Raw genomic sequence first — 25,735 nt, forward strand, 5'->3', positions numbered from 1 at the left:
TTTTGGCATATTAGGGCAATCAAGGGTTAAAGCTTAAGTATTAGCTAAGGATACTTAGATAGGTAATCTAGGTATGTCTTATTCATGCTAAATCTTGCCATGATTATTTGCCTCACATGTCATGACATCATGGTTAATTTTATCATTTGATATGTCATGATAAAGCTTAGGTTCTTTATATGTCATGTTTATTTAAGTTTCAAACTTTATGCCATGACATCATGACATTGGCATATGCTTCTATTTATGATATTATTTCATGCCATGTCATCATCTCTTGCATTAATGATCAATTTAAATTGATTTAAGGATAGAAACACAATTTGATATTGAGATCAAATTGGTGTTTAGAAAATGCATGAGAACTTAGCCTAAGATGACTTAAACCCATATCTCACATTAAAATTGACTTGGATGTGTTTGATACACTTTAGATGTGTGTGAGATCTTAGGATCATGAGTTAGGATCAAGGTGCATAGTTCTTGTACCTAGATGAGACTAATTCAAGAAGGGGGATCATAGGGAAAGCTTATGTACAAGTCATGTACATTTAGCCCTAAGATTATGGTCCTAAATTAAAAGGTTTAAAAATATTTTGAAATTGATTTGAAAAACCTTGATGAAGCTTTTCTAGTGATAGCATTCATCATTGAACAAATTGATACAAAGATGAGTTAACTTTGAACTATTTCAAAGAATTTTAAACTTTGTATCAAGATTTGAAAATGGAAGTTATTTTCATAGAAAACTATTTTTCCTTGATAGTATATGTTATGAGGAATATATCCTCAAAATTTTATAATTTTTGGAATTTTCTGAAATTTGTTGTGAGTTTCTGAATTTCGGGAGAAGGAAATCAGAACTCGAGTCTGTCCAAGGCTGGATCGGTCACTGGACCGATCCAGGGAAGGCTGGATCGGTCTGGGGACCGATCCAGAGGGGTTCTGATCGGTCCGGTGACCGATCAGGCGTGCTGAATTTGATGAATTTCGACTGTGGTCTGAAATTTCAGCTGTGGGAGTTGAGTTTCGGGTTTCTAAAGGTTTGAAACTCTCCAAGACATTGTTGGTGCAATGGTCAAGGGGGAGTTGACCTTTAGGGGGAGTCTTAACTAATTGTCAAGGGGGAGTTGACTTTTAGGGGGAGTTTTTACTCCTTAAGACTTTTGAGGATTAGTGATATGAAATTGTCACTAAGTTGAGTGTTGAGTTTAGTATCAAGGGAGAAATTAAGGGTTTCAATGAAAGGTATGAGATTTTCATTAGGAAGAAACTCTTGACCTTGATTCCCTCTTTTTGATGTGTGTCAAAAAGGGGGAGAGATGTCCCAAGGGGGAGAGTGTAGGTTTTGGAAGAATGTTCAAAGAAGAACATTGGAAAACCTAAGTTAGGTTATCGGGTTAACCTAACTTGATTTTAGATTTTGTCAAACATCAAAAAGGGAGAGATTGTTGGTGCAACCTTAGGTTAAGGTTGACCTGACTCGAGTTGACCTGACTCGAGTTGTGTTTTGATGTTTGACGATGTTTGACGAGAAGAGAGTTGTATTCTTGATGTTTGACAAGAATAGATGTTTGGGAGATTGTTGGTGCAACCGTAGGTCAAGGTTGACCTGATTCGGTGAAAAGTCCAAGTACGGAGACTTGGCACGGGGAAAAGTTCAAGCAGGTAGCTTGACACGCGAAAAGTCCAAGTATGGAGACTTGGCACTGGAAAAGTCCAAGTACGGAGACTTGGCACGGGAAAAAGTCCAAGCAGGTAGCTTGGCACGCGAAAAGTCCAAGTATGGAGACTTGGCACGGGAAAAGTCCAAACAGGGAGTTTGGCGCGGGGAAAAGTCCTGGTGAGTGAAGCCAGGCAGTCGGAAAGTCCTGGTGAGTGAGGCCAGGCAAGGAAAAGTCCTAGTGAGTGAAGCTAGGTGAGTTGGAAAGTCCTGGTGAGTGAAGCCAGGCAGTCGGGAAATCCTGGTGAGTGAAGCCAGGCAAAAATCCTAGTGAGTGAAGCTAGGTGAAAGTGAAAGTCCTGGTGAGTGAAGGCAGGCAGTTGGGAAGTCCTGGTGAGTGAAGCCAGGCAGATTGGAAATCCTGGTGAGTGAAGCCAGGTGAAAACCCTAGTGAGTAAAGCTAGGTGAAAGTCCTGGTGAGTGAAGCCGGGCAAGGGAAAATCCAGATGGATCAAGGGTGATCGGACATTTGGTGATGGGAAGTCCAAATAGGTCATAGAAGTGACCGGATACTTGGTACGGAGAGAAAAGTCTAAGTGGGTCAAAAGGATTGACCGGACACTTAGCAGGGAGTCCTAGCAGGTCAAGGGAGTGATCGGATGCTAGGCGCAATGTACCAACAGGTCAAGATTGACCGGATGTTGGTTTGGACTTGGTTTGGGGGAAAACCATGAGCTGGATCGATCTGGTGATCGATCCGATATCTGAATATTCGATCGGTCGGTGGCCGATCGAATACATCGAGTAGCATCTTGTGTGATAATTGATCGATCCGTGACCGATCGAGTCGATCGAAGCCGAGCAGAGCGGGCGCAGAGGGCTGATCGGTCCGGGACCGATCAAGATCGGTCCCGCCGATCAGAGTTCCTGATCGATCGTGGACCGATCAGAGGATTCCGATCGGTCCATGGACCGATCGACCGAAGACGGAACAGAAGCGAAGGATAGGGTGGACCGATCCACCATGAGCTGATCGGTCCACAGACCGATCCAGTAGCCGTTGCGACGCAACGGCCAGATTTCTTCTGTGTTTCTTCGTTTTCTTCGCGGTTATAAAAGGAGGGTTGCTGCTGACGCTGCTCTCTTCTTCTTCTCCTTCTTCTAGCTTGCTGCTGCGAGCTTTGTTGAGCTCTCCCGAAGCTTCGTGTGAGCTTCGTCGGCACTGCTGTTGTCCGAGAAGTTGTTGCTTCACAGCGAGAAGGCGAGTTAGTGTTTGTACATTGTTCTTGTCTTTCTACTTGTATTTCTTGTACTCCTTCTTGTTGTTGCAAGTTTTGTGGCGAGGTTTCTCCACCCAGAAGGAGTTCATATTAGCTGGTTTTCCGGGGACTCATCCACCGACGGATTGACTGGACTCGTCCACCTTACGGACACGCCGAGGAGTAGGAGCCCTAATCTCCGAACCTCGTTACATCGGTTTGTTTGAGGTTTGTCTTCTTTTCCTTCGTTTCTACGTGTCATTTTCCGTTGCGCTAACCCTAGTTTGTAGAAACGCGACGATTTGGGGTCGGCTATTCACACCCCTCTCTCTAGCCTCCGTACGAAGGATCCTAACAAAAACATCACAATAATCAACATAATCGATCAATATATCTAGGCTACAGAAGATCTAATTACTGATAAGATAATCACCATTTTCTAAGGATATAAAGATTCATCATTTCACCCGCTTCGTTCTGCATCTTGAAAGTGATATTGCTTCCCTAGATTCACAAATATGTGACCAAATCAACATAGCCTTCAAGCACATAAAATACGAAAATAGAATTCAAGAAACTCAAAGACATACCACTACTTTGTGGACCCATGATAGAAACTACAGCATAGGAGAATCCATGCTCTGCCAACTTCACTGACTTCATAAAGTGTTCAAGACTCGTGACATTGAATACACCATCTCCGTCAATCAGTTGGATAGAACAACATTCATTAGCCATTTCTGCTTAAAAAAAAGAAGAAAACAGTAATTGATGTGAGGTCAAAAACAATGCTTTAACCGACACAATAGACATCAATTGAATTATTGCATTATGGAAGTGAAGTAATAATCCTTGAACATGATATACATAATAGATTACTCATATCACAAGCCAATGCATATAACTTATCATACAACTATACTTATTGGTATTGATGGGGTCTATCTGTTGGTCCATTCCATTGGATTGTAGGTTATTTTCTTTGTAACGACTTGGATGCTGAGATCTCTAGTTATGGTATCATCTCCTAGAAGCCAACATGACTACATGAAAGGCAAGCAAGGTCATGGATTCTAGTGAGTACTTAGATAGACTTGAACCTTCCTATAGTATCATCTCTAGTTATGGTACAATCGTTTTTCAAAAACTTAGGGGGAAGTTGTTGATGTAGTTGTACTTGAGTTGGACTCATTTTAATGTGTTAGCAAAATGTATGACGTTATGTTTAAGTTGGACAAAACCTCTATATCCTGAAGCTTTAATCCATACAACAAACTTTAATGAGAAAAGTAAATGACCAAATTAAAGATAAAAATATGTTATAGCTACCTGCGCAAAAGGCAAAAATAACATATTCTGATGCATAAAACAGTTGGTCAACAAAACATGCACTTGTCTAAGAGTTTTCATACCTGATACAGAGATGAATCAACTTTTGCCTAGTTGTGTGTAATTGATTCTCAAGTGCAAAATTAGATAGCATCAGAGCATCCCATTCCTGTTTCAGCAGAAGAAAAACAACATTAAATTCTTTAAGGATCAGTACATTGGCTGTAAAGTATAAAGAAAGATTATTCTAGAAAATTAGGATAAGGACAAGCCATGGCAACAAACTGATACATGCAAATGATTAGACCACACAATCAAATCTATACTAATTGATGCATAATAATCAGGATTAAGTTCTAAACTAACACTATTGAAGAGGTGAAATTACTCAAAAGATCTTTTTTATATTATCCGCCATTGCCATCTATCTATCTTACAAGTTGTGCAAAGATTAAGATTACATTATAGGAAGAAGAAACTTATCCTCGACCCATTTACTAGAAAGAACATAAAAGCATGTCAGATTATTTAAAAATTCATGTCGCACATAGAATTCAAGGAAAAAGACATTTATTGCATTCAATTAATAAGAAAACTAGACAGTTAAGGTAACTAAAAAAATATATTGCAATCCATATTCAAAACAAAGAGTTCAGAATACACATATTCTGGAGCATTCCAAGCAGCCCAGGAATGCTGGCAGCTTGCAACGGTCTTGGCTTCGCCACCTACCAGAAGAATAATTTAAAAAAATCATGGAAGACAATAAATATAAAAAATAGCATTGTTCAGTTCCATGCATTAATTTATTAGCTTGCAATGATGGTAACATTTCATAATTAAGGAATCAACATCGCATGGGGTTGTGAAAATTCTCAACCAAACAAAATGGGATTAATTGTTGTTTATGCACATGGTATTTTGAAAGTAGAGTTGATCCTCCTACTACAATGAACAATCAAACAAGACAAATTAGTGAGTAGGACAGGGATGGACACTATTAATGCAGTGTTGTTGTTGTATCATGGCATGGGAGCAAATCCTAGACCCTATACATTAGAACATTTAGAATCATAGAAGATTGGTCACAACTAAGTCTCTCCTACCATCCTCACCATTAACAAAAGTAACCATTACAATCAAATCTCTACTTTCTTTTTATGGCAATGAATCCACGAGAGCAAAAAAATAAAAGAATAAGAGAAAGATTGTATTTCTTATAAGATACAATGAATGATGAGTTGCTGAGGATAAAATCAATTATTCTGTGGGGGGCTTAAAGAGACAAATAAATGCTCGTCTTTTTTTTTTTTTGCACATCCACATAATCAAGTCACAATACAATCCACCGCCCCTTGTTTCTTCCACAATACTTTCATATATATATATATATATATAATTAAACCATTTTGTAACTTACATCGATTTATGAGGTTGACATCTTTGCAATACATCCCCTACAACATTCCAACTCATAAAAATGACACTTGGTAGCTAGACAAAATGACTTGAAACAGTCTAAATTTTTCATGCATATATGTACATTATATCGCGCTTTGTAGTTGCTGATCAATTATGATGATAGATCGTCACCATTTATATTACGAGATAAATTAAAGAACTTGACGATTTATATTATTTGACAACCCAACCATTTTTCTTCTTAATCTTGGTAGTTCAATCACCTTTAACTACGTCCCTGAAGAAATTAAAGGAACAAAATTAGCCAGGGAAAATTAGAGAGCACTGAGCTACGTACAGAGTACAAAATCAGTTAGCCAGGGAGAATTACGATCGATCTCTTGCAATGAACAATCGCTTCGTAGATGGAGATATCGGCGTTGCTATGACACCACTGCATGTTGGAGGAAGAGGCCGCAGCTGCAGTGGCGTTGGAAGCGCTGCTGCTTCTGGCGGAGTCTTTGCAGCTGCCCCGGGTCGACGTCGACTTGGAAAAGGAAACCGATCTCGAGCACCTGAGCGTCGGGTGCACCGAGGGGACGAGGAAGCTCAGGCACTTCTGCAACGTCTTCTTCGCAGCCCTCATGCAGCCCCCGAACAAGTACTCCAGCTTCTAAATCTTCGACGAAGGAATCAGATCTATGGGCGACGACGAGCTGATTATTGGGCTGCGCGAGTAATCCAGCTTTGCCCTGTAGGGAAGCGTCGCCCTCATGGTCAGTGATGACTGGGAGGAGGATTTGTAGAAGTAGAGTTTTGTTCCCCGAGCGCTAACCAAACTTCATGAACTTGTTTCACCCTCTCGACCTGTTTCTGGTGGTCGAGGATGACAGCAGCGCAGCTTGGAAAGGAATGGAGAAGGGGCGAAGGGTTTAGGGCTTGGAGAGGAAAGGAGAAGGGGCGGTGGGTTTAGGGCTTGGAGAGGAAAGGAGAAAGAAAAATGTGAAGTAGATGAAGAGATTGTAAAGGGGAGGAATGCGGCGGCAAAAAATTTCGAGGAGAGGGAAAGAAAAAATGCGACGACAAAAAATGGCGAAGGGGAAAAACGGCGAAGGGAAAAACAATGGTATTCAACAACACTTAATATACAATAATTTTAAAAAACTGTTGTCGTAATCCCAAAAAATAAAGCACATAGACAACAATTTTCAAAAACTGTTGTTGTAGCCTTTAAAAACTGTTGTCGTAGCCCTAAAAAAGCATAAATAGACAACGATTTTTAAAAACCGTTGTCGTAAGCTAAAAAAACTGCTAAAAGACAACAGTTTTTGTTAAAACCGTTGTTAAAAGGCAAAAAGACAACAATTTGGCATAAAACCGTTGTCGTTTGAGTGTTGTTGAATGGAGATTTTCTTGTAGTGACATCTTTCGACTAAATTTGAAGGGAAGACTAGTGATATGGGTTATGATAAGTCGACCCCTCGAAGTAGAAGTCAAGGATGAGAGGAAGAAGGGGATGCTCATAGCTGGTTGAGTGTATGATCAGCAGGGCACAGGTCGACCGAATAAAAGGCCGAGCAAGCATAAATGCGCTTGTATGCGCTTGGACAGGTAAAGCTCGACCGAGTTTAGAGGCACTCAGCTTTATAAAGCTTCTAGTATATAAGTGACCGAGCGAATGCCGAACAAGCACAAATGTGCTTGTAAGCGCTCGGACGGGCAAAGACCGACCGAGCTTATAGGCGCTCGACCTTATAAAACTTTTAGTATATGAGTGACCGAACAAAGACTGAACAAGTACAAATGTACTTGTATGCGCTCAGATGGGTAAAGCCCGACCGAGCTTATAGGCGCTCAACCTTATAAAGATTCTAGTATATGAATGATCGAGTGAAGGCCGAACAAGCACAAACGTGTTTGTATGTGCTCGGACGGGCAAAGCTTGACCGAGCTTAGAGGCGCTCGGCCTTATAAAGCTTCTAATATAAGAGTGACCGAGTGAAGGCCGAACAGGCACAAATGTGCTTGTATGCACTCGGACGGGCAAAGCCCGACCAAGCTTATAGGCGCTCGGCATTATAAAACTTCTAGTGTATGAATGACTGAGTGAAGGCCGAACAAGGACAAACATGCTTGTATGTGCTCGGACGGGCAAAAGCCCGACTAAGCTTAGAGGCGCTCGACCTTATAAAGCTTCTAGTATATGAATGACTAAGTGAAGGTCGAACAAGCACAAACGTGCTTATATGCGCTTGGACGGGCAAAGCCTGACCAAACTTAGAGGCACTCAGTCTTATAAAACTTCTAGTATATGAATGACTGAGCGAAAATCGAACAAGCACAAACGTGCTTGTATGCACTCAGACAGGCAAACTCCGACCGAGCTTAAAGACGCTTGGCCCTATAAAGTTTTTAGTATGTAAATGACCAGTCGAGATATGCTTCACAGAAGGTATTCTTAATATGTCATCGGCTAAAATGACTAGTCAAAATACATATAGTAGATTATTTTATGACAACCCGACAAGTTTGGCGAGAAATATTCTCTCGAAGCTTCTTCATATTGCAGGGGTATATTCTTCTGCATATTTCATCAAAATGGGGTGTCATAAATGACAAGAGGTACGTTTGAGGTATGAAAAAAATTCCTTGAAGAATTATTGAGATCGAGGTCCATGTTGTACTTTTCCATCTTCTAATAAACTTTAACAAACCGAGGACGACCTCATAATTGCGGAGGTTATATGAGGTAATAAAAAGGGGAGTCATATCTGTTGACAAGGTATGTTGACACTCACAAACTTTGACATCTAAAACTCTACTTCTTCGTACTTTCATGACTGTACTTTTGCTTCTTCCACTTTGAAGAGAGGGAACTGACTTGAGTGTCGGAGGGTCTAGTCAGGAATTCCCAGCCCGATCTTATGTCACTAAAGCTTTGTTGGCTCGTCTCGCTGTGTGCAGGATCGTTGAGAAGCTTCTCTAGATCTCCAGAAGTTCATCTTCCTTGGAGTCACCGCTCATCGGAGCTAGCATGCCTTCTCACAAATTTCAGACAAGATCAGTGCTCAATTATAATTTGTTGATGGGAATAAATAATTTATATGGATAATAAAGTTAGGCACCTCAATTTTATTTTTTGAATAAAAATTTTTCACTTTATGAAGAAATTTTTCTGACCGCATTCTCTGAGTTGACACCTTACTAGTTATAAGTAATTGTCCTCAGTTGGAAAAAAAAACAACAAATCGTCTTTTAGTATTTGAGTAGCGGGAGGCACCAGAGGCACGAGACAGATGGAAGTAGTGACGATGATAGGAATACACGTAAGATATATTCAAGAGAGCATACAGAGGAGAGGATTATCATCCTGATACGAGGCATGATCTTAACATGCTAGCATGACCCATAGCTGTCTGGCAAGGATTGTTGTGATGTGATGGGGGTGCACTCTGCTGCACTACACAGAACCTAGACTGTGATACAGGCGTTGAGCTATACATCTTCAATTACATGCAAACCATTTTAGCTCCCAAGGAGATGGAGATAGTGACAACGACAACGATGGTAGATGACCACTTGCAAACCAGGATAGGACATGACGACGCCTTGCTAGTTAGTATGTCATCTCATGGCTGACCGACAAGGCACATTACCTGGGATGGGGAGGCATCCGTTGTATAGTTCAGTGCATTCAAATCTATTACTGTGTTGGCACCTAAAGGAGGAGAGGATGTGGAGGACAGAGGATGGGCACAAGAGTGTGGCAGCGTATATATGATGACACCTTGCTAATCATGCTATCATCTCATGGCTAACCAGCAAGGCACGGTATAGGAGGCATTCGCTGCGGACATTAGTGCATATAGATATATTACTACGTTGGTGCCTAGGGACCTAGAGGAGGTGAGGATGGACATGGAGTGCCCTCGACAGTGGACTGGATATTAGTCCGAAGGAGATAAGCTACATTGGATGCACCAAAGTAGCTATGTACACAGGAGTTGATTGTATTATAAAGATGACAAAGGCCTACTAATAGGGCTATAAATGAACCATGCGTTCGTGAACAAGCTTGGTGTTCGAGTTGATAAGAGCTTGTTTATATTCGTTTAATATACAAAAGATTAATTAAATAAACAAGCTTGAACAACTTGTTAAATTAAACAAACAAACTTGAACACATATGTGTTCATCTTGTTAATAATCATAAATAATGTTCGTAAACAACGTTCATTAATAAAACTTTTTCAATATGCTAAATAAATAATAAAATAAAATAAATAAATAAATTTAAATTATCAAACTCAATAATCAATCAAACCACTAAAAGTTTCAAACAATCAAACAAGTTTGAATTAAGAGTTTGATAACATCTAAATAAACCAAGCTTAAGCCAAGCTCGAATCAAACTCAAGACAAGCTTGAATTAAGAGCTCAAAAACATCTAAACGAACTAAATGCAAACCAAGCTCAAGCTAAGCTTGAACCAAGCTCAAGTCAAGCTTGAATTGAGAGTTTGATAATATCTAAACGAACCAAGCTCAAGTCAAGCTTCAACCAAGCTCAAGCTCACAAAAAAAAAAAAAAAAAAACCAAGGCAAACTTGAATAATCATTTCAAAAACTTGGTTTATTTTAAGTCCGACTCGACTCAATTACCTTATCAAATAAGCTTAAACATCTTAAAACTAAGCTCGTTTACAGCTCTACTTGTTGACACCTGTTATACATGATCACTACGAAGGACAAGCAGGAAGTCGCAACAGATATGATAGTGTTTTAGTAGATAAAGCGCATAATTAAAGGATATTGGACTCTTGACTGCTCATCGTGTGTACTTCTCAATTTATCCTGATGATTAATGAACAAATTTCATGGGACCAAATCAATCACCCATAACTAATTAATGAAATTAACTAAATTTATCTTTTATTTTTTTCCCAAAAAAACCTACTCAATCTAATACTTTCGATCAAGTAGGGATACATTCCTAATTATGTTTTTCCTTTTTTTTTTAATGATATACAAATCTACCTTTTTAAGTAAAAAAAACATATTTCACAAATGTGGTGCACAATTTAAAAATTATCCATGATAATAAAAAAATTATTGTTATTTAATATTTAAAAAACTATAGTAATCGATTAAAGGACACACTTAAAATTATAAACTTATACAAAGGCATACTTAATTCTTAGATTTTTGTTAAATAACATATTTATTTTTTATTTTACCCTTCTATTCATTAGTATACTGTTAGACCATCTAGATCAATTTCTTTATTACTATACCTAAAATTTAAGATAAATAATTTACTTTATTAAATTTAAATAATCATTTTTCACTATACACTATATCAATTATTTTAAAATTCCATCATTCTTAATTTTTTATTATTTAGTTTTTTCTCTTTTATTTTTTTATTATTATATTTATAAAATAAGTGGAAGGAGAGATTAAAAAATTAAGTAGAAGGAGAGAGATTAAAAAAATATTATTTTATTTTTAGAATAGAAATTCTATTATTAAATTTAAAGAATTATTATTTATCAAATCTAAATTTAAGAAATAGATAGCATAGCTGATGTAAAAGATTTCTAAGTACTTTATTTAAAATTTAGAATAAAATTTTTAAATAGAATAATTGATATGGATGTTCTTATAGTATTAATTTTAAAGAGTGACATCACTGTAATATTATATTTTAAAAATTAACATCATAATAATATTTGTTTTAAAAATTAAAACCACTTTAATACTGTAAATATTCTAAAATTAATACCATAGCACTACCATGTGTGTTCTTTAACTACAATAACATTAAGTTAAGAGGAATGGGTGAAATAAAAAATAAAATTATTTTATAAAAATATGTTTTTGAGAGTTTTATAATTGTAAGTTCATTTTGGTCAATTATAGAAAAAATTATCTTACCTTATTATATAAAGATGTTGAAAATAATCCGATCTGACGATCCAATTCGAACAGATTCAAAAAAAAAAAAAAAAAATTAGATTGAATTCAGATTGAAAGGTTAAAAATTTTCTTATTAAATCGGATCAGGTTTGGATTGATCTAAATATAAGGTTTAATGGATTTTTTTAATTAAATCAAATTTTATTTTAAAAATAAAGATATTTTTATGTATATTAATATCATATTTGTATGATAATAATATAGTATTAAGATAAGAATGAAGAATTATAAAAAAAATAATTAAAAAATTATTTTAAATCGAATTTTTAAATTATCCAAATTGGATTTGGATTGGTCGAGTTGATTAAATTCAAATTTAGATTTTAAAATTTTGAGTTGAACGTAAATTCGAGTTAATTAAAAAAATTCAAACCGATCCAATCCAATTTTGACCGATCTGATTTGACACTATTATCATCTAATTAATAAACAAAACTCCATTTCCTCCGAACAAGTGCCAGGATTATCCGGAGTCAAATACGCCAAGAAGCCACTAGTTCTCACTAGAAACATCTTTTTTATTTTATTTATTTTCCCCACAATTCGCCGAACTCTCCAGAGATCCACTCCCGCTCTATTTAAGGCCCCCCAACTCCCTTCTCCGGCATTGCGAACCAAAACTCTTCTGATCGTAGGATTCGATTTCTTCCTCTGCGGAGATGGATGAGGACTTCAATATTCCGGCCGGCGAGGACATGATGGACGTGGATCCCGTGGATCAGATGCCTGAGGAGGAGATCGGAGGAACAGTGATGAAGGTGGGCGAGGAGAAGGAGATCGGGAAGCAGGGACTCAAGAAGAAGCTCGTCAAGGAGGGGGAAGGGTGGGATCATCCCGAGACTGGCGACGAGGTCGTAGGTAAGTCGAGAAAAGTTTTGAGTCTGTGGTAGAATGAGAGTTCTATGGCGGCTTGATGGGTAAGGGCTGAGAGTTCGATCTATGTCGCAGTGCATTATACTGGAACGTTGCTTGACGGGACTAAGTTCGATTCTAGCCGTGATCGCGGAGATCCTTTCAAGTTCAACCTTGGCAAAGGTGTGTGCTCTATTTTACATATTATGGGATGTTGTTGGTCCCGATTTTGAAGTGCGGGTCAAGAGGAGATCAATTTGGGTATTTGTCTCACAGTTATGTGGGATTTGTTACAGGGGAAGTGATCAAGGGATGGGATCAAGGTATCAAGACAATGAAGAAGGGTGAGAATGCTATCTTCACCATCCCGTCGGAATTGGCTTATGGCACAGCGGGATCCCTTCCCACCATTCCTCCCAATGCCACTCTTCAGTTCGATGTTGAATTGCTTTCCTGGACCAGTGTTAAAGATATCTGCAAAGATGGCGGACTTTTCAAGAAAATATTGGTTGAAGGGGAGAAATGGGAGAATCCCAAAGACCTAGATGAAGTTATAGGTATAAATGCGTTTTCCTGAAGCTCCCCCATTTGTGTTGTATTTTCTTGGACGGGTCTCTGATCATAATACTCTTATTTTTGTGCAGTGAAATACGAGGCAAGGCTTGAAGATGGATCTGTAGTTTCAAAATCAGATGGTGTAGAGTTCACTGTGAAAGATGGTTAGTGTTAGTGCAAATTTAACGATAACATGATTTATCTGAACCATTATGTACTTTTTTCCTGAACTGTATTTTTTTTGGACCAGGATTCTTCTGTCCTGCGTTCTCAAAAGCCGTGAAGACGATGAAGAAAGGCGAAAAGGTTCTACTAACAGTTAAACCACAATGTGAGAATCGAAACCACAAACAATTTAAATGTTTTGTTTTTTTTTTATTGGAGATGTTAACTCTCTTCTGAATCTTACAAAACAGATGCATTCGGTGAAACGGGAAAGCAAGCATCTGGTGATGAAGCAGCTGTTCCACCAAATTCAACTCTTCACATTGACCTGGAATTGGTGTCTTGGAAAACTGTGACAGAAATTGGTGATGATAAGACGATCATTAAGAAGATTCTTAAAGAAGGGGAAAGCTATGAGCGTCCCAACGATGGTGCCGTCGTCAAAGGTATTGTTTTGATTATTATGCTATGTCCTGCTTGTATTCATATTTTTATAATTATGCTTAATATCCTATATCGACCTGTTTCAGTAAAGCTGATTGGAAAGCTCGATGATGGAACTATTTTTGTGAAGAAGGGACATGAAGGTGAACCATTCGAGTTCAAGACTGATGAAGGTAATTTGCGTTTGCATCTAAAATATTGTCAGTCTTTGAATCGCTTTAATAGTTTTGATACTTTCCATGATATGCAGAACAAGTGATTGAAGGATTAGACGCGGCTGTGATGTCGATGAAGAAAGGAGAGGTTGCATTTGTCACAATTCCCCCCCAGCATGCATTCGATTCTGTGGAATCAAAGCAGGAACTTGCCGTAGTCCCTCCCAATTCAACTGTCTACTACGAAATTGAGTTAGTTTCCTTTGTGAAGGTCAGTTGTTGATCCTTGGCCTGTTAATCTTAACTTCAAAAAAAAAACTATATATATTTGGTGAATCTGGAACTTATCTACCTCCAGGAAAAAGAATCTTGGGATCTCAACACCGCGGAGAAAATTGAAGCTGGTGCTAAGATGAAAGAGGAGGGCAATGCATTGTTCAAGTTAGGCAAATATGCCAGGGCTTCCAAAAGATATGAAAAGGTTGCCTATTCATTACATCTGTTGATATCTTTTTAATCTCCAGAAGTTTATTGAGCATGTTGTGGCACCGTGCAGGCTGCCAAGTTCGTCGAGTACGATAGCTCATTCAGTGATGAAGAGAAAAAGCAGTCCAAGGCATTGAAACTAACTTGCAACCTGAACAACGCTGCCTGCAAGCTGAAGCTGAGGGACTACAAACAGGCAGTGAAGCTTTGCACAAAGGTAAAACAATGAAGTATTAAACTCTTGGAAACTATATCCTCCTACAAATTGTTACTTCGATCTGTAAACTGATGTCAACTGATTCGCCAAAAAATTAGGTGTTGGAGCTTGATAGCAGAAATGTAAAGGCCTTGTACAGGAGGGCGCAAGCACACATTAATCTTTGTGATCTGGATTTGGCAGAACAGGATATTAAAAAAGCCCTTGAAATTGATCCTGACAACAGGTTCTACATATATCTCTAGCTTTTCAATTACTTTGTATCAATGCACATTGGCATTATTTGTCATTGTTTGTGGCACTCAGGGATGTGAAGGTCGAGTACAAGCGTTTAAAGGAGAAGGTGAGAGAGTATAACAAGAAAGACGCAAAGTTCTATAGCAACATTTTTGCCAAGCTGAATAATGTAAGGGCTTCTATGCCTCTCAGACCAAATATATTCTGATGCATTGTGGCTGTAGGTGAACTGAATGCCTTTTGTAATTGCAGAAAACGAGTTCTATGGAACCTAAGCAAGAGGCACAACCAATGAGCATTGAGAGTGCTGCATGAGTGGTTCCAATAAATGTAGTGGGGGTGTGAGGCACGACCTACAGATAAAGTCTTTCATTTATGTTGTAGTCTTTCATTGCATCCATGGAGTGAGTTGTATAAAGTGATGTATTTTCTGCTTACTCTATTATGGTTTTCCTAATTCTTCTAAGTCGACCATGTTTGGCTTTTCAAATAGAATTTTATAAAATTAACATTTGTATGTGAACAATAAAAGATACAACATATGTTTTACGTTGTGAAAATATGACTATAAAATCTGATAATTCTCATCATTATTTTTTAAAAAAAAATTAAAATAACAAAATACCGATTATTTTGAAGGCTGATTGTCACTCAGAAATTGTGTCATTTAAAAAAAAAAAAATCAAACTGTTTTTCAGATCTTTTGAAAAGTTTTAAATAATGTTTTGTTTTAGCTTAGAATATGGCTCAATTCGAATTAAAAAGTTATAGCTTCTAAAATTTCGGTCTTTCTATTTTTTATTTTTTTTATTCGGGGTCAAAAGAATTCATTTTTGAATTTAGAGTGGTGTCATTAGAATTCACAAAAGTCGTGAAGTGTAATTGGTATGCGTTATTATTTATAATCTTTCGATATACTTATCAATAACAATAGGAAAATAATAACAGAGTTAATATCGTCTAAATAAAATTACCAACATAAAAAAAATGACGATAATACTTATGAATACTTTAACTCGTCTAACTAAAATTACCAACATAAAAAAATGAAAATACTCTGAAGATGTTTTGTCATTTCATCTATTTTAAGATTAAATTATCTTGTACGTAGGATATAAGTCTAATAATCTGGATGTGCTTTGCCCATAGACAACTTCAAAAACACTTAAATCTCAAGGAAAAAACTCTCTTCCACCGTCTAGTTAACTTAACGGGACTGTTATAAATTGATCTCATAATTTATTTTTCTTTACATAACTTAGAGATAAACTATAAAAACACATGAGGTGAACATAATCATTTTTTTGTTATAATTGAAAAGAACTTAAACATGTGGTTATGCAAATTCTATTTGGAGTAATATCAAATCCAACTATTTTAGCTTACCTCCTACCAAATATTTCAAAAGATTGTCTAAATTCTGATTCACCGTCTCAGTCTAGCCATTTGGGGATGGTAGACGTTGTAAAAGTTTAATTGTATTTTTAATTTTCCCCATACTCTCTATTTCTAATGAACTTGGTATAATGAGATCTAGGCAAACCATACAAGCGCACGATTTCAAGAGATGGGCAATTCAGACATTATCCATAGTCTTTCTGTAAGTTATAAAATGGTTCATCTTGGAAAACTTATCAACCACAACTAAGATTGTCACACCCCGAGAATAAGGTTGTCGAACAAAAATCGGACAATACCTCCCTTGTAGGAGTGATAAATGAAATATGTATATAATGTTACAAGGCTACTTACAAGTTATCAACAGTCCGCACGGCTGGAACATATACAACCACTCAGTTATATACACAGTTCACACAGCTAAAACAAAAAGAACATAATCACATAATTGTATAATAAACAATCCACATCACTGTACTAAAGCCACAACGGAAGACAAAAACAAAACATAAAAATAACACAACATAATAAACTGGCTGCATGTCGGCATGACTTACACTACAATAAAACCCAAAAATGAATTAAAGTGACCACAAGGCTCAAAATCATATGTTGGTGCAATATTCCCTAGGACAAGGTTGACCAGGTTGACTGAGCTTGAGTTGGCTCAAGCTTGAGTCTTGATATTTAGATTTCGATGTTTGACAATATATGGAGATTGCAGGAGCAATCGTCCGATTGGGGAGATTGTTGGAGCAATTCTCCTTTGGTCAAGTTTTGACTAGTTTGATGTGAAGAAGAGTCAAGTAGGTCAATGTTGATTGGATACTTGATTGGACAAGTCCTGGTGAGTGAAGCAGTGCAGTGGAAAAATCCTGGTGAGTAAAGCCAGGTGAAAGACTTAGTGAGTGAAGCTAGGCAGGTGAAAGTCCCGGTGAGTGAAGTCAGGTAGTGGGAAAATCCTAGTGAGTGAAGTTAGGTGAAAGTCCTAGTGAGTGAAGCTAGACACATGGAAAGTCTTGGTGAGTGAAGCTAGGCAGATGAAAAGTCCTAATGAGTGAAGTTAGGTAGATGGAAAGACCTAGTGAGTAAAACCAAGCATGTGGAGATCCAGGTGGATCAAGGTTAACTGGACACCTGGTGTTGGGAAGCCCAAGTAGGTCAAAGGATTAACTGGATATTTGGCACGAGGAAATCCAGATGGGTCAAGGGTGACCGGACATCTGGTGGAAGTCCAAATGGGTCATGGATGACCAGACACTTGGCGTGAGATGATAAATCTAAGTGGGGCAATGTTGACCAAACACTTGGCACGAGGAGAAAAGTCCAAGTGGGTCAAAGGATTTACCGGACACTTGGTGAAGAAGTCCCAGTAGGTCAAGGTTGACCGGATGCTAAGCATGAGGAATTCTAACATGTCACGGTTGACCAAATATTGGAATTGGGGATCCTAGACTTGATTTAAACAAGTCAAAGGGAGGCCAATCAATCAACCAATCTATTGGACCATAGTCCAATCGATTAGTCGATTGATTGGTTGTGTGCGGGAGTGAAGGCTGACCCAATCGATTAGCCAATCGATTGGGATCTTATATCGTGCAAACAGAATGCTTTTTAATTGATCAGTCGATTGATTGGGGAGCTAGAAATCGTGCGAGTCACGATAAAGGCTAAATCGATCAGCTGATCAATTCAACCCTTCTCCAGTAGAGCACAGAGGCACTCTGAATTGATCAATCGATCGATTCAAGCCTCCCCAATTGATTGGTTAATCGATTGGGATGTGACCATTGCGAAGGAAGCGTCGAGTTTAAAGCCTTCTTCCTCACAGCGACTCGGTAGTTCTCCACTATTTTTCTTCTCATGATTCTCACATGTTCACGCCAGTTCTTGAAGCTTTTTTGGAGTAAATTGTTGCTACACTTCCAAGGTCAAGAGGCTTTCCATACAAGAAGGAGAAGCAAGTTAGGGTTTCGCAGATCTTGTAAAATTTGATATTATATTAGCTTGTATTTCGTTCCTCTTGTATATCTATGTGTGTGAGCTTGTACGAGGCTTCTCCGCCTCTGGTAGTTATCGAGAAGGAGTTATTTCATAGTGGATGAGTGAGTGAGGGTCGGATCCTTGGATTAGCCACCTCTTCTTGAGGTGGATACCAAGTAAATCTCTTATGTTAGCGTTGTAAGAGTTGCTTGAGTGTATTCCGCTGCAACAACATCATCAAAGCAAGCAATCGAAGTGTGACAAGCTATTCACCCCCCCTCCTTTAGCATCAATCGACCCTAATAAGTGGTATCAGAGCAAGATCACTCTTCACCAGAATCATTACTGGAAAGGGCAACAAGCTAGAGGGAGAAGAAGTTGAAGAAAATTTTAACAAGTCAAAGACTTCATCAAAGGCTCAACTTCAAGATGGAATTCTGAGATGGACTCGGATTCGACACGAGGGTGCCTCCACCATTCATATCAATGAACTTTGATTCTTGGAAATCAAGAATCGAAAACTTCTTTATAATGGAGATAAAGCGATGATTTACTCTCATAGAAGGCTTTGAAGCTCCAAAAGATTCAAAGGGAAAAATTCTCAAGAAAAGTAAATGGAGCAAGGAGAAAATTCAAAGATGCGAGGCGAATGACAAGGTAACCAAATTATTAGTTAGTCTATTACTAAGCACAATCATTTGTAAAATTAGAGAATACAAGGATGCAAATGAACTATGGAGCAAATTGGCTAAGCTTCATAAAGAACCCTCCACTGCACCAAACTAAGAGAAATCCAAAGGGGGTGACTCATTGGAGCAAGACTAAGAGGAAGAGGACTCCGAAGTTGAGAGATGTTCAACTTCCGAAGAAGAAGTCCAAGAAGCTTCATCCTTACTGGAGTGCAACTAAAAGGGAAAAGAGAGAGCATACTCTTTGTTCAATGTGCAAGAGGATGAAGATGAAGAAACCTCCACCTCTATGATTAAGGGGGAGTGTCATTCGTTGACACCGGATCAAGAAGAAGAAGAAGCTTCTACCTCCGGGTCAAATGAAGAAGAAGACGGTGTCACCTCCACAAATCAAGAAAAGTCAAATGGAGGATCATGTGCCACCCCTACAAGCAAAGGTATAATAATTTCAAGTTTAAATAATAAAAATCATATTATTTACTTTGAGTGTAGGGAAAGAGAAACTATAAGAGCAAGTGTCTAAAATTGGCCAAGAAAAAAGGTCAAGTGGCACCAAAGGCTAAGGAGAAGCTCAAAGAGACCGCCCCCGTGATAAAGAAGAGCAAAGAGCACATAGTGTGCTTCATGTGCAATCAAAAAGGACATTATCAGAGCCAATGTCTAAAGGGGAAGAAATCGGTTAAGGTAAAGGGAGGAATCTCAAGTCAAGGAGAGCTCTCAAAAGCAAATCCAAGGTATCATTTGTTGAGCCTATCCCTTTAAGTCATGATAAAAAGCATGCTAGGTCTAGTTTATATCATTTTAATACTATTTATTATGGAAATAGAAAGCATGATAGAATTAGGAAAAATTATGTGGCTTATCATGCTAAAACAGCTTAACCTAGGGTTAGGAAGGTAAAAAACCAATTAGGCAATAATACTAAGGGTTTTAAGTATATGCCTAAGAAAAGGAAAAATCAAGGCTTTAGTGAAAAATCTAAGGTTGAGGAGTTGTGGAAAGAAAATCAAGTCTTGAGGTCAAGATTTGATAAAATGGAGAGGGCCCTTAGAAAAATCACACTTGAAAAATAAGCGTCTAAGAATAATAACCTAGGTTTAGAATAACAAGGGTCATCCAATGGTCATAGAGGTTTGTGATACAAGTTTAAAGCCAAGAAGGATTAGCCTCTTATCATACAGTTCCATATAGTTATGGAACCAACCCTAGGTCTAGGGGTCAAGTCAAAAATACAAGGAAAATTATCCCTAGGAGTATTTTTGGAAAGACTAATGTGACTAAGACTTCTAAGAAGTCCAAGAAAATCACTAAGAAGGTCACAAGGAAAGCAATCCCTAGAGTTGACCTAGAGGAAGTGGCCAAGGCTCCTAAGAAGCCTAAAAAGATCATTAGGAAAGTATCTAGAGAGGTTGTCCCTAGTAAGTACAAAGAGCATCCAAGGAGCACCAATAGGTTTTGGGTTCCAAGGAGCATATTCTCTACGTCCTAGATGAGTTTAGAGAGTGTCAACTCTAAATGGGTAGGGTGGTTAACCCAACCTTGATAAAGTTGGCACTTGGAGGCATTTTCAAGGTTTTTGTTAACCTTTGAAAATGAAAAGGATTAATTGATTACTCTTTGGAAGAGTAAAATGTGCCAAAATTTGAGGAATTGAATTTAATTTTAAGTAGCACAAATGAGGAAAACTAAAAGAAATGCCAAGTTGGGCTTTGACATTTTATTGAGAAAATGAGGACAAATCTAGAAGATTTTAATTTAGTAAGGATTAATGATACTTAGATAGGTTATCTAGGTATATTTTATTTATGCTAAATTGTCATGATTGTTTTTCCATCATATGCCATGACATCATATTTTGCATTCATGCTTATTATGAAAAATAAATAAAAATATCATGTCATGTCATACATACATCATGTAGCAATAGTATATTTTCTTTTGAAAATTATTCTTTTTGATGTATGTCATAACTCATCATACATTATTTTAATTTCCTTGTAATTAAGGACAGTGACATTTACTAACAAGTGGCATCCTAGGTGGATGTTCTTAATTCCTAAAATGTCTAGATAGATATGCATGGTCTCTAGTTTAGGGCAAAACCAAAGTCTACATCTCACAAAAATTGTAAAGTGACTTGTATGTGTTTTAGTGCACATTAGATACAAGTGAGATATTAGGATGATGAACAAAACTCAAGATGTTGATTTAGTGCATCTAGTTGAGTTTTAGTTTCATCAAAATACATAGTTATGTATACTCCAATCATTGGGAAAGCTAATGTACAAGCCATGTGCATTGAACCCAAAGAACATGGTTGGAAATTGATTTTGAAAATCATTTTAAATATACTTTGGAAAATCTTGGTGGAGGCTATCTTTTGATAGCAATCATCATTGAAAAGTTAGACACAAACTTGGAAGAAATATTGAGTTTTTATAAGTTTTTAAGTTTGTGTCAATCTTTGAAAATAAGGTATATTTTCTTAGAAAACTATTTTTTTTCATGGTAGTATATACCCTAAATATTATCTACAAGAAGTTTCATGATTTTTAAAAATTTATAGAATTTTTAAGGCATTTCTAAATTTCGCTGAAATTGAATTTAAGGAAATCAGACCTCCAATCAATCAGTCGATCAATTGGAGTGTCTCAATCGATCGCCCGATCGATTGAGAAAGGTATTATTACGAGCAAAAGCTCGTTGAATTGATCAGCCGATCGATTTAACTCTGCTGGATAGATCAGTTAATCGGTTCAAGCAGGTTTCTGTGAGTAGAAGTTTGTGGAATCGATTAGTGGATCGATTGAAACGAGTGCCAATCGATTGAGTTCCAACCCAATCGATTGAAAAGGTTGATTTTGGCTGGGAAAGTCTGATTTCAATATTTTATGCTCCTTTAACCACTCCTAACCCCTTAGAATATATTTATATATATTTAAGGGTAGTTTTCATGATAAAAACAAGGAGAAATGGTTAAGGACCACTAGATTGAAGTTAGGTCGAGGTTTGCATTCGAATATTGATACTTAAACCTCAAAACTTCAAGTTTTTGGGTTTCGTAAAGGTTTAAGGACTCCAAGTCATTGTTGGTGAAATGACAGAAGTTTGGAGCATGTCTTTAAAGGGAGTTACTCTTTAAGGACGTGAAAATTAATTTTTTCAAATACCTTGGAAGGTGGTTAACCTTCTTTAGAGTAAATGTTCAAGGTTGAGCATTGAAAAATAATGAAGAGTGGATATCTTCGTTGTTAAGTTGTGAATGCTCAAGGATGAGCATTATGAAGTGGATTAATGCTCAAGGGTGAGCATTGACTACAATGAAGGGTATGAGACCTTCATTGTTGGAATGATGAATGCTCTAGGATGAGTATTGTGAAGAGGTTTAATGCTCAAGGGTGAACATTGGATACAGTAAAGGGTATGAGACCTTCATTGTAGTGTTGTGAACAACATGTGAGGTTATGAACAACGTTAAGTAACTCTTTAGGGGGAAAGTTTTTGATGTGTGCCAATAGAGGGAGAATGTAGAATTTAAGTTAGATCTTTGTCCCTCTAGAAAAGTTTGGGGGAGAATGTAGGGTCTAAATTATGCCTTTATTATCCAACGAGGGAGTTTGCTCTCTTAGAAAGGAAAAAAATGAAGGAACCCCTCATTCATGCATTGGCATGAAGAAGAAGTTGAGGCTATAGGATTAACCTAACTTAAAAGTACTGTCAAACATCAAAAAGTAGGAGATTGTTGGTGCAATATCCCTGGGCCAAGGTTGACTAGGTTGATTGAGCTTGAGTTGACTCAAGCTTGAGTCTTGATGTTTATCTTTCGATGTTTGACAATATATGGAGATTGCAGGAGCAACCGTCTGATTGGGGAGATTGTTGAAGCAATTCTCCTCTGCTCAAGGTTTGACTAGTTTGATGTGAAGAAGAGTCAAGTAGGTCAAGGTTGACTGGATACTTGACTGGACAAGTCCTGGTGAGTGAAGCTAGGCAGTGGGAAAATCCTGGTGAGTGAAGTCAGGTGATAGACCTAGTGAGTGAAGCTAGGCAGGTGAAAGTCCTGGTGAGTGAAGTCGGGCAGTGGGAAAATCCTAGTGAGTGAAGTTAGGTGAAAGCCCTAGTGAGTGAAGCCAGTCAGATGGAAAGTCCTGGTGAGTGAAGCTAGGCAGATGAAAAGTCTTAGTGAGTGAAGCTAGGCAAATGGAAAGACCTGGTGAGTGGGGCCAAGCATGTGGAGATCCAGGTAGGTCAAGGTTGACCGAACATAGGGATGTAAATGAACCAAATGGTTCGCGAGCTATTCGGAGCTCGATTCGGTAAAAAACTCGTTCGAGTTCGTTCGTTTATCTAATCGAGCCAAGCTCGAGCTCGATTTCGAGCTTGACAGTTTTATTGAGCTGAGCTCGAGCTTAAGGATATTCGGCTCGTGAGCTCGCGAACATGTTCGTTTATAGGCTCGCGAGCCAAAAAAACGAGCCTTAAATGAGCCTTAAATCAAGCAAAAAAAACGAGCTCTAAAACGAGCAAAAAAAAATAAGCTCTAAAATGAGCCTTAAAATGAGCCAAAAAACAAGCTCTAAACGAGCCCGAAAATGAGCCCGAGCTCGCTTAACGAGTTAGACTCGTTAACTTTGATAATCGAGCTAATAACGAGTTGAGCTCGAATTGTTTGCGAGCTTGATAATTCTAAAACAAGCCGAGCTCGAGCCTTGTGATAAAAGCTTGATTTGAGCTCGAGCCGAGCTCGAGCCCGAATATAACTTAAATGAGTCGAGCTCGAGCCTAATACTGTTCAGCTCGATTTGGCTCGTTTACATCCCTAACCGGACACCTGGTGTTGGGAAGCCCAAGTAGGTCAAAGGATTGACCGGATACTTGACACGAGGAAATCTAGATGGGGTCAAGGGTGACCGGACATCTAGTGGAAGTCCAAGTGGGTAATAGAGGACCGGACACTTGGCACGAGATGATAAGTCTAAGTGGGTCAAAGGATTGACCGGACACTTGGTGAAGAAGTCCCAACAGGTCAAGGTTGACCGGATGCTAGGCATGAGGAGTTCCAACAGGTCACGGTTGACTGGATGTTGGAATTGGAGATCCTAGACTTGATTTAAGCAAGTCAAAAGAAGGTTAATCGATTAGTCGATCGATTGGTTGTGTGCGCGAGTGAAGGTTGACCCAATCGATTAACTGATCGATTGAGAGCTTATATCACGCAAACAGAATGTTTCTTAATCGATCAGCAGGTCGATTGGACACTGGAAATCATACGAGTCGTGATAAAGGCTAAATCGATCAGCTGATCGATTCAGGCTTTCTCCAGCAGAGCACAGAGGCGCTCTGAATCGATCGATTCAAGCCTCCCCAATCGATTGGTTAATCTATTGGGATGTGACCATTGCAAAGGAAGCGTCGAGTTTAAAGCTTTCTTTCTCACAGCGACTCGGTAGTTCTCCATTGTTTTTCTTCTCACAATTAGAGCTGTCAGACGGGCCAACCCGTGGCGGGGCGGGTCGGCTCGTGGCGGGTCAACCATTCGACGGGGAGGGGTGGGTCGACCCGTCAACATGGCAGGTTGGAAAATTTCCAACCCAACCCAATCTAAGGCGGGTTGCGGGTTTGGCGGGCCAAGCCGCAAGCCCATCAAAATTTTTTAAAAAATATATATTTCATATCTTCAACGTTTTACTTAGGAAAGTTTTTATCAATTAAATGTATCCACAAATATGTATTTTAAATATAAATAGACACAAACAAATACTTATGTTGGATGAAAAATACCATTTTTATTTTAAAATTATAAAAAAGAAAGATAATAAAATGACATAAACCTTAGTTTACATGTGTTTCTCAACTCGCGGGCCAACCCAAGCCCGTTGCGGGTCGACCTGCACGGGTCACGGGCCTAGGCAGGTTGGCCCACGGCAGGCTTGGGTTGATAAAATTTCAACTCAACCCGTTTAAATTGTTTGGCGGGGCGGGCTAATCCGACGGGCCCAACCCAAATTGACGGCTCTACTCACGATTCTCACAGGTTCATGCCAGTTCTTGAAGCTTTTTTAGAGCAAAGTGTTGCTGCACTTTCAAAGTCAAGAGACATTCCATATAAGAAGGAGAAACAAGCTAGGGTTTCGTAGATCTTGTAAGATTTGATATTGTATTAGCTTGTATTTCGTTCCTCTTGTATATCTATGTGTGTGAGCTTGTACGAGGCTTCTCCGCCTCCGGTAGTTACTGAGAAGGAGTTAGTTCATAGTGGATGAGTGAGTGAGGGTCGAATCCTTGGATTAGTCACCTCTTCTTGAGGTGGATACCAAGTAAATCTCTTGTGTTAGCGTTGAAAGAGTTGCTTTAGTGTATTCCGCTACAACAACATCATCAAAGCAAGCAACCGAAGCGCGACGAGCTATTAACCCCCCCTCCCACCTCTAGCATCAATCAACCCTAACACCATAAACAAGACAACATCATTCGAAACCAAGTCTAAATACAATATATAAATAGCGTAGAATGAAATAATAGTGAAAAGTTGATCTCAGATGTGACATGAGACTAGCAGCAGGATCCTCCAAGCAACTCCTTCATCATCTACCTGTTACATAGCGAAAGAAAAAAATAGTACAAGTGATGGTGAGTGCAGATTACTCAGTGGGTAATAAGAACATGGTAGTGCATGGACAAAAGTGTAAGGCGATCAAAGATATACAATTTCAGTAGAAAATAAGAACATGATCATATATATATGACATAACAAATATACATATCTATACTAATCTAACACAAACAGTATAATGATCAGTAACTCACTAGGATTAACAACAAACCTGCTCATAACACCTGAGTAATATATATGACAGTATAATGATCAGCAACTCACTAGGGATTAGTAACAAACCTGCTCATAACACCTGAGTACTATATATG

The 25,735-nt window shown here is 38.3% G+C and overlaps 1 protein-coding gene across 1 annotated transcript; it reads left to right on the forward strand.

Moving 5' to 3' along the window:
• The first annotated feature begins 12,216 nt into the window (after nucleotides 1–12,216).
• Nucleotides 12,217–15,207, forward strand: LOC122002623 (70 kDa peptidyl-prolyl isomerase-like). Its single transcript, XM_042557854.1, has 13 exons — nucleotides 12,217–12,488; nucleotides 12,579–12,665; nucleotides 12,779–13,039; nucleotides 13,127–13,201; nucleotides 13,288–13,368; nucleotides 13,454–13,648; nucleotides 13,733–13,819; nucleotides 13,897–14,072; nucleotides 14,160–14,282; nucleotides 14,358–14,504; nucleotides 14,603–14,730; nucleotides 14,811–14,910; nucleotides 14,994–15,207. Exons 1-13 carry the CDS (start codon nucleotides 12,290–12,292, stop codon nucleotides 15,054–15,056), a joined length of 1,722 nt encoding a protein of 573 aa, XP_042413788.1. The 5' UTR covers nucleotides 12,217–12,289; the 3' UTR covers nucleotides 15,057–15,207.
• Nucleotides 15,208–25,735: the final 10,528 nt, after the last annotated feature.

Source organism: Zingiber officinale, chromosome 7A (genome assembly GCF_018446385.1).
Source record: "Zingiber officinale cultivar Zhangliang chromosome 7A, Zo_v1.1, whole genome shotgun sequence".
Lineage (NCBI taxonomy): Eukaryota > Viridiplantae > Streptophyta > Magnoliopsida > Zingiberales > Zingiberaceae > Zingiber > Zingiber officinale.